Source organism: Sinocyclocheilus rhinocerous, unplaced genomic scaffold (assembly GCF_001515625.1).
Source record: "Sinocyclocheilus rhinocerous isolate Xijiao unplaced genomic scaffold, SAMN03320098_v1.1 scaffold2541, whole genome shotgun sequence".
In the NCBI taxonomy this organism is placed as follows: domain Eukaryota; kingdom Metazoa; phylum Chordata; class Actinopteri; order Cypriniformes; family Cyprinidae; genus Sinocyclocheilus; species Sinocyclocheilus rhinocerous.
The window spans coordinates 447534-457923 of record NW_015631094.1 but is presented as its reverse complement, the minus strand read 5'-3'; the positions used below and the strand labels follow the sequence as shown (position 1 = coordinate 457923).

At 35.7% G+C, this 10390-nt stretch overlaps 1 protein-coding gene across 1 annotated transcript; it reads left to right on the top strand.

The window, feature by feature from the left end:
• Positions 1 to 5143: 5143 nt before the first annotated feature.
• LOC107741592 (twist-related protein 2-like) lies at positions 5144 to 9263 on the top strand. The gene is made up of 2 exons (XM_016554340.1): positions 5144 to 5843; positions 8229 to 9263. Exon 1 carries the CDS (start codon positions 5321 to 5323, stop codon positions 5810 to 5812), a length of 492 nt encoding a protein of 163 aa, XP_016409826.1. The 5' UTR covers positions 5144 to 5320; the 3' UTR covers positions 5813 to 5843; positions 8229 to 9263.
• The last annotated feature ends 1127 nt before the right edge of the window (positions 9264 to 10390 follow it).

Below are 10390 nucleotides of genomic sequence, written 5' to 3'. Positions count from 1 at the left end.
GCATTGGCTCATAGAGACAATATGCCAATATGCATTGATATATGTCACGTATTAGGTTCATCTGTGTGGCTTAGACTGAATTCTAACACCTTCATCAGGACTATAATATTCATCACATCTCTCAGACAGTCCACAATTCTTCCCAGAACATCTATAACCAATTAACATTACGCATGTCACACTCTGTGAGGTTTCAATTATCACTAAAACTGTAAGACCACCAGATTGTCTTCTGCATGCCTTTTCTATTTGTTTCTGAATCTAAAATGGGCCTGCAAACATCTGCAGGTTGATGTGACAGGCTGCTAGCTTATTAAAGAGTTCCAGGCCATGTGGAGCTGATTTGGAAGTGTCGAAGAGATATAAACACGTCATCTTAGCAGAGTGAAATATGGCACGGCATATCTTTGATCTGATGCGGGTCATCTCCAGAACCTGCCGGCTGGGTCAGATGGTACCCGACCTGCCCCTGCTGGGGCCTTCGAAGAAATCTATATGCTATCACGGCGTATATATACCTGTAAGTCACGAGATTTTGGTCTGGAGAGGCTGCGCTGTGCCGCTGGGCCATATGGAGTCTATCTGAAGCAGCGGTGTTGATGGAGCGGGTCAGGCCAGGGGGAAACAGGCTTCAAAGTTGGGCACATGTCAATGTCTCTCTTATCCTTTCACTATGAATTACAGGACAGAAGATATTCATTCTTCCCAGTCGCCCGATCCTTCATCCTGTTGGAAAATCCAAAAAGTGTTTATCAAAGGCAGGTACTTCACCCATGGTTCACCTAAAAATATAAATCTGGTCATATTTACTCACCTTCATGTCGTTCCAAACCTATGCCATTCCAGAAGAGAAATTACTGTATGTACACTTTTAAAAATGTGACCCTGGACCACAAAACCAGTCTTAAGTTGCACGGGTATATTTGTAGCAATAGCCAAAAATACATTGTATGGGTCAAAATGATCGATTTTTCTTTTATGCCAAAAAATCATTAGGATATTAAGTAAAGATTATGTTCCATGAAGATATTTTGTACATTTCCTACCGATTTCCTACTGTAAATATATCAAAACGTAATTTTGTAATTGTAATTTTTCATCAATATGCATTGCTAAGAACTTCATTTGGACAACTTTAAAGGCGATTTTCTCAATATTTGGATTTTTTTGCACCCTCAGATTCCAGATTTTCAAATAGTTGTATCTCAGCCAAACATTGTCCTATCCTAACAAACCATACATCAATGGAAAACTTATTTATTCAGCTTTCAGTTGATGTATAAATCTCAATTTTGAAAAATTGACACTTAACCTCTTAAGACCCGAAAAAAAAGTTTTAGGAAAAAGTTAGTTTTTTCCATGTCTTTACATTGTTTAGAGCATTAAAAATAATGTAAAAAATATATATATATTAAAAAAAGATATTCCATTCATAAGTTATGCTATGTCCTCGGCAGAGGACATCGGGACTCAATTTTTTTTAAAAAAATAAAAAGACATGAATGAGCATGCATAGGCAAAAACAATTGATTTTTTTAAATCACCAATACATTTTTAGTTTTCAATTTTTTTTTTTACCAAACTTTGTATAAAGATGATTCTCAACGATGTTATAACAGAATGATTCAATATATCTTTTAAGGTAAGTGGTCGCAAACAATTTATTTTAGCTACATTTAATTAAAAAAATATGTTGAAAGTTAGTCAAATAAATTTGTTTATTTAAATGTAGCTAAAATAAATTGATTGCAACCGCTTACCTTAATTTTTTTTTAGTAAATTCAATGAATCTTTTTTTCAGTGTAAACATTTTCCTGAGATGTTGATTTATGACACACAATTTAAAAATTAGTCAGATTTAAATGATAATTTACAAAATATTATCATATTTCCACAGTGTGTCACTAAATTAATTTCAGACATTTTTGAAGACCAAGGAGAGGGAGTGGTCATGGTGAAACATCCAAACATTTAGTATCTCTGAAATGCCCTGAATGTGCTCTGTACAGGACATCCAGACACATTAAAACTGTGACATGTATAGTCTCAGAGAAATACACTAAAATATAATGTCCTCATATGAGGCCGCAGGGTCTTAAGAGGTTATGACTGGTTTTGTGGTCCAGGGTCACAAATAAGGTGCCAAATGGGCAGTTTTGCAGTGAAGAACCATTTTTGGTTCTCCGAAGAATCTTTTCGTGAACGGTGCTTAAAAGACCCAATTTTTCTTAGTGTGAAGAACATTCTTAATAATCTAAAGAACGTTTTCCATTATAAAGAACCTTCTGTGCAGTGCAAAGGTTCCATCAATGCCAATAAAGAACCTTTTTATTTATATACCTTTAGTCTGTTCATTTCACTTGGATATAGATTTATGACATTTTTACGTGATTATTGGAGCTTGACGTCGCCAAGTCTCATTTATTTTCATTATACGGAAGAGAGCAGACTGATAATCTTCAAAAAAAAAATCATCTTTTGTGTTCACCCCTCATGAATTGGCATCGGTTCCATGTAGAACCTTAAACATCAATGGAACATTTCAGTTGCTCATAAGGTTTTTTTATAGTGCTTATTTAGGTTATTAAAATGTTCTTCACACTAAGAAATATGTCTCTTTTATGAACCGTTGGCTGAAAGATTATTTGGGAAACCAACAATGGTTCTACTGTGGCATTGCTGCGAAAACCACATTTTGGAAACTTTACTTTAAGAGTGTACAGAAGAAAAAAGGCACCCAGTTTTGGTCATGATGGTAAGTAAATGATGAATTTTCAGTTTTGGATTAACTATTCATCTAAATGAGTTCAGTCTGTCAGTGTAGAACAGAGGAGATGAAGCAGAAAATTCCATTTGGGATTTGAGATTCGATCTACATCAGCATATTCTTGAGTAATATCAATGTGGCAGATGGTTTTTACATTGATTGTTAGTAGAACATATGTGAATGCCGGTAGACACATTCAACAATTTTCTCTTTTCTTTATATGATATATTTTGTAGCATGTAAAACTATAATTGCTTCAAGCTCTTTGATTAAGAAGCATTCGTGTTGCATTATCTAGAAGCTCTGAAATCATAAACATCCCTCACCGAAAATCCTTTCAGAACGTCCATGTTTTAACCAGAGTGGACACGGAGATCATCTGAGCATCCTCAAGGCTATTCTCGCTGGCTTCGGCCCAAGTGTCAGTCATCCGTTCACATGTGGATTACATACATAAATCAAAAGGAAACAAATCTTCTTTCTGAAATAAGGCATATTTTACAATTGAAAACCTTACAAATGTGACCAAACTGCTGCCTTATACAAAACATCCCAAAGCCTCTTTTGAACACTGGACACTGGTAAAAGAAATCTGACATGCATTATTATTGTCTTATTCAAAGAGACAGTCCAGGCCCGGCATTCAAATGGCCGTGTAAGAGAAAAAGCCTGTGAGGCTTTGCCAAAAGTTCTTCACAACAGGCTGACTCCTACATGTGTTTAGGGTATTGTGAAACCTTGGACTTATTCTGGAAAACAATAGGAAGAGGTCTTTCATCTGACTTGAAAGGATGGCGTGAAGAAATGCCTGCAAAGAAATTCATATATTGTGTGCAACATCTCAAAGAGGTGAGAGACCTTTCGTGGCATCTTATAATAACCATGAAAAAAAAATCATGACCTTAAACATTAACGGTGGACTTTCGTCATTAGGTGAATATAAAAATCCAATACATATTGCATAACTTGAAAATGAATACTGTTGTAATCTTACACATTTTTGTGAATTCTCAAAATTAAACATTTCCATATCAGAAGGTTTATATATGCTGCATATGCTAAAGATTATAACGAGCCAATATTTTAAGAATTATAGTTTGATATGTTGCCATTTTAAATTTTTTATGTTATAAATTGTTTTGTGTCTTTTTTTTACCATTTGCATTCTTTTATAGGCTGGTTAAAGGCAGGTTGCAATGTGACAACTTACCCCATTTTTTTCTAGAGCAGTAACGGTGGAAATGCTCAATAGGTTTTTTTTTTTTTTTTTGAAAACTTCACATCTATTGAGAAATATTCACTGAAGTAAAAGTGTGCCAACTAGCCCCGATCTGTCTTATAAAACAATTCAAAAAGGCATCAAATAAACAAATAATAAATAAATGAATGAACAAATAAATAAAACAGACAACAAAACTTTTTAAATAAAATCAAAAACAACAATTGCAATGCAAGAAATTCTAGAAATCTACTTACCTCATAAATTATAAGGTCATTCCTACTTTTGACCTATTGAAAAAACAAATTCAACAGTATTTTACCATATTGTATACATTTTGCTTTGTTGAATATAATATACATTGTTGTGTTTCAATTGTTTCTCCTAAAACATTTTTAGAAGTATAACATACATTATTTTATCTTTAATTTGATACATAATTTTTTTTTTTTTAAATGTATGATTTCTTGAGTAATTAAGAAATATTCACTTAAGTAAAAAGTGTGATAACTAGCCCTGACGGCTCTTAGAAAAGAATTAAAAAGGCATCAAATAAATAAATAAACAAACAAATAAATCAGATAACAAAAATACAAATACTTTTATAAAATCTAAATGCAAGAAAGGAATCTGCTTTCCTCATAAGTGATTCCTACTTTTTACCTATTAAAAAACTATTTAAACAATATTTTACCATATTGCCTTATACTTATATTGCAATATACACACTGTGTATCAAATGTGAGATAATTATTGAGATGATCTAAAAAAAAAAAACATAGAACATTTAGAAGTACAACGTAAAATATTTTACACCTGTAATTTCTTAAATTATTATCTTACAATTTCATAATACCATTTTTACCATAACACTTGCCCGTTTCAACTGCACCGTTTTACATTCTTTTTCCATTTAAATGTCTTTTTTATTTTATTTTTTTACAGTGTGAGATTGACATATCGTCTAAAACTGAGAGTATCGATCTAAAAGTGGGGTACAATTTGAGTGGCAGCCGGTGGAGAGGTGCAGTGTAACTTTAGACTGGTCCTCCTCGTTTATTAGTCCACCAATCAGAGAGCAGCGCTTCCTCCCCCTCCATTCACACTAGTATTTAGCATCAGAGACTAGGATAAAGTTTCCCAAAAAATTAGGAAAAAACTTCCTGCGGGAGGAAAACTGTGCCAAGCTCTACTTCTGGAAGTGGAGGCGCAGTCTCGGGACTTCGGGAGGACAAACAAACCCCAGAAAAACGCACGGATATAACGGTGTAACCACGGATTAGAAGGTGGAGAGCGCGTTTTCTCCTCGACCTTCTCATTTCTTTAAAAAAGAAATGGAAGAGAGTTCAAGCTCTCCCGTCTCCCCAGTGGACAGCCTGGTGACCAGCGAGGAGGAGTTGGACAGACAGCAGAAAAAGTTCGGGAGGAAGAGGAGACAAAGTAAAAAGTCGAGCGAGGACGGCAGCAGCCCGAGCTCCGTGAATAAACGGAGCAAAAAGCCGAGCCCGAGCAGCACTCAGTCGTTCGAGGAGCTGCAGAACCAGCGCGTGCTGGCGAACGTCAGGGAGAGGCAACGGACTCAGTCGCTGAACGATGCCTTCGCGTCTTTGCGCAAAATCATCCCCACGCTCCCCTCGGATAAACTCAGCAAGATACAGACGCTCAAGCTCGCCTCCAGGTACATTGATTTCCTCTGTCAGGTGCTGCAGAGCGACGAGATGGACAGCAAGATGTCGAGCTGCAGCTACGTCGCGCACGAGAGACTCAGTTACGCCTTCTCGGTGTGGAGGATGGAGGGCGCGTGGTCGATGTCTGCGTCCCACTAGCGGAGACACTCGTCTGTACAATGCCGAAAGGGTGGGTAGAAAGATGCCAATTCAGCTCAAGACGTTCTCATATTGTCGGGCTAGGTCTTTGATAACTTGTACTACACGTTACTGCAGTAAAACCAGGCTTTTAGAGAAACGCCAGCTGTTCTGGACAACTGACACTGACAGTTCAGTGCGCGAATGCAGCACTATATCCTCACGACACCCAACAAATTCTCATTTAGATTTGTTTAGATAGTTTTATAGTTATTGAAATAAAATGATTTTATTATTATTCTGATGCGTGGATATGCGCTACAGCAATAACCTGGACCGATTCCACTGAAGGAATGTTTACATCCTCCTGAGGCCAAACTCAAAAGGCATTTTGAATATTTTACAGTTTATAATACAGAATAATTAGAAATATATATATATATTTTTTTAAAGAAAGTTGATTTTATATGTTCGACTAAGTCCTATTTATTTGTATTTTTTTTTATTAGAATGTCTTTATAAGATAGATATTAACATCAACGTTTAATGTAGAGGACAATTATAGCTATCACGGAGGTATTCAATTCAATCTGTTGTCACAGGGGGAAAAAAAGTTTTTTAAAGATAGGCTACTTTAGGACTTAAACCAGTGGCATCTCAGCGATTATTACAGAAATGCTAGAGGTCATGGTATGCCATTTTGACTAAAATAATATGGGAGAACATACACATATATGGTTAGTTATTATGCGTTAAATACAAACATAAAATCGTAAAACCCTCAAAACAGTAAAGAAGCGCGCGCATTTAAAGTAAGAAATGAAAGTTCATCGTAATTATTTCGAACTGGCTGATTACACATTCCTTGACTGCTAAAGCTTCTATAGAGCCAAATATTTCTAGTAAAATCACCAGAGAGAAATCACAGGCAGTATGGCAATAATCTAGCACATATTTTCTTCAAATAACAAAGAAAACAAATGCTGGATTCTCATTTTTTATAGGTTAAATTCATATCACACCGGGTCAAAGCGTTCCCGACTTTTATCCAGTAATAATAAACATATTCACGTTATATCGTCGATCTTATGAAACGAGTAACAACCCAACCGTGAGAAGCTCCTCACGGATCATTTATATTTAGAGGACCATTTACCCTTCAGTGAATAAAACTTACATTTCTCCAGCGATTTAAAAACTGGCTACAAAGCGCATTAACAAACGTTAGCTAAAACACAGTGAAAGAGAAATGGAAAATAATTATCATATGATTGAGGAGAAACGGGATGCATTCGAATGTTTTTATATATATACTACGAACGAAGAAACTAAGGTTCTCTGAAACCACTGAAGAAGAAGAAAAAAAAACACCTTGGTCTACACTCCTAGAAATAAACGTTCAGTCTGGGAGATTAAAAGAGTTCTTGATAACCCGTTCTTTAGATCAGTGTTTGGCGTTCTGTAAAGCACCTGTATAATGAAGAACAGTGCTCAGTTGATCTAAAAGGTTCTGCTATATGACATCAGGAAGTGACGTTCTTTTTGGTTCTACAGGAAACTCGATTTTTTTAAGTGAGAAGGTGCGCTGCCGCTTTACCATGGTTTTTACATGGTTTTACCATGTTTATGCTTGTGAAATAACTGCACCGTAACCACTGAAACCGAAGACTGACATCTTTAAGGCAAGGCTGAAATATTTCAGGCTAAAATGTGATACAATATGAGCAATTACTAAACAGAATTTTGTGATTTTTACATTTTATTTACTTTGCTAAAATATGTGTGCAGCCAGGTCTCCAACTTATTAGTTCTATCCTGTGGCATTTGTTATATGAACCTGCATGTCTATAATACCGAATACAGTCCTATTTTAAATCACTAATAAACTGTTTAAAAATTAAAATGATGATAAATTGAAATGAGTAATGCATTTTAATCATCCCAACTGAGTCTAGCTGGATAAAGCTGGAGGTTTCGATTAGGCCTCCATCAATCAAGACAGCACACAGCTGTCAAAAAACGTTTAACTCAATCCTTGTGATGACATTATATTGTATTCTAACGGATTCTTATGAATTTTTTTGCATAAAGTAATATGTGCTACTGAGAAGTCAGAAGAAAGGCAGGTGTACGGCTTCGCATTTCAAACCAAATGACCTCCTAAAACAGTTATTTTCCACTGACGTAATTCCACCTGGGATTTGTGTAACATGTTTGAACCAAGCCTTTTCCTGTGTAAGCATGTGCTCCCACTCAGAATTAAATAATGGGATCATTAATAGATTCCCATTTCTCTACATTCTAATCCAAGGCCACAGGCAAACCTCGAAACTTTAGGCCTTCATAGAAAAATCCGTCACAGAAGTTTTAGGCCTATCTGATTGAAAGCAGCAGATTTTTGAACCTTTCTTAGTAATGCTTTTCTTTCCTTCCACAGACTGTTTACTTCCACTAATTTTGAAGACACCAAAGGATTTATCGATGAACCTCTAAACCTCAATGACGTGGCCAAAGGACATTCAGTAGACACACCTACGGACTTGAGCATCCTCACGAAGGACACAGCGAAAGGAGCTTTTTATATACTTAGAGGAAACGTAGATGACGTCTCCTGTGTCGTCAAATACATTTAATCTTTTTCACAAGTTATTCTTTAATGTCGTCATGGTGATAGTACAGGAAGGCCATCTGTTATCTGTATGGAAACTATATTGCGTGTTTGTCTCTAAACAGAAGAGTTTATATATATATATATATGAACAAAAAAGTATTGTACATAGGCTACCTGTGTGAGTATTGTCAGCTTTTTTAAGGGACCAATGCAATTTAGAGCAATACTTTCTTGAAGTACGCTGCATGGATGAATGCATACATTTGATTTTTCCTATGCAACATTTTTTCGATTTCCGTCCACTGTACATTTTGCTTATTTATTAAAACATATTTTTGAACACGTAGGCTGAACACTTTGATTTGTCCACATCATCACCCGTGATATGCCAGTTTTCACTACAGTAAAGAACATTCAGATTTTCCCCTTATTTTGCTACAAAAAGAAACTGTTATAAAACAGTGCAGGTTCATTAGCCGAAGAGAAAGTCCAGCCAGTTTTACCCCTAAGCTTATAAAAAAAAGCTTGTCCGCTTTAATAAGAAGAAATCACTGAATCCAGACGGCTGGAGGCAAATGCTTTAACAACCGCAGATAACCACCGCATTTAAATACTGGACCCCTAGCAGACCTTTTCATTTCTCCTTTAAATCTACACCAATGCTCGCAAAGCATTTAATTGTTTACATCTCATTTTCCCAGGCTTAGCTTGATAGAAATCTAAAAGAAACGACTCCACTGTTGAGGCATTCATGTTTGATGAAAGCTCTGTTGTTCTGTGGGCCTGTTCAAGAATAATTTAACTGCTTTTTGAAACATCTGATGGTGTTAAATCACAACATACAGAAAACTTTTATTTCCAGTTTTATGGCACTTAATAACTATTTAAAAGGTTGTGTTTATTATTTTATTTGCTTTTATCAATTTATTTGATTTTAGGATATTTTGGAGCTTTAAATAATAACTGAAGTCAACTATTGAACTTTTATATCAGCTAGGCTGTATGTCTGTAGGCTATATGGGTCAATGACGTGATGTCTGAGATTATAAACATTTTTAAAAATATATAAAATAGTTTTATTAGGTAAAAACAGTTAGTTTAAAACAGCCTTCATGTTGGTTTTGTACATTTCTGAATACCATTTTCAATAAAAAAAAAATGGGATTTTATGACTCTAATTATGTGGTGGTGTAACCATCAAGTACAAAAGGTCCTCTCTCTGTGTTATGGTTTTCTTGTCACATGACAACAAAATTACTTCCTGCATGCTTGTTAAGCCACACTTATTTTGATTTCACAAACGTAGCTATTTTAAAAGTCAATGTTTTAAAACATAATTGCTTCAGTGCTTATTTTTAAAGGAAATAATAATAAAAGATTATGCTAGGCTACAATAAGTCAAATTATTATTATTTTTTTAATAATCTCAGGGCAGTTAGACCTTATTAACCCTTACAAAAATGTGAAAATTAATTTTACTTCAAAAATTGAAAATAGGAAAGGTGTCATTTTACTGACGAACAAAATTGGCTACTGGCCATTGACCCAAATACAGAGATACGCGTATGAGAAAACAGCTGCAGTTTAAAAATAAAAGTTCTTAAATGTTCACTTGTGGTGACGGGGAAACCCAAAGAAAAAAAAAAACTCTGGTGAAAACTGAGGTGAAGAGTGAGAACCAGCCCGTTAGATACACACCCTTTATTCTGTGCACCTGCGCAGATCTCTGCAACCGCAGCGGAAACTAACTGAACGCAGGGCTCTCGAGAGCTGCTTGACGTCGAGACGCGACGCGACGCGACACGACGCAGAGGGGGGAAGACGTCCATCTGGCGCATAGAGCAACAATTAATAAACAGTGTAGGCTATACGGAATGCAAGAGCACTTTTGGTTTTGATACAGTAAAATTGGTTCACACGTCTAGTCTCTCAATCTCCCAGTCAGTCTTTCAAAACAGAAATACAACGATTTTACATAGACTAGGCTA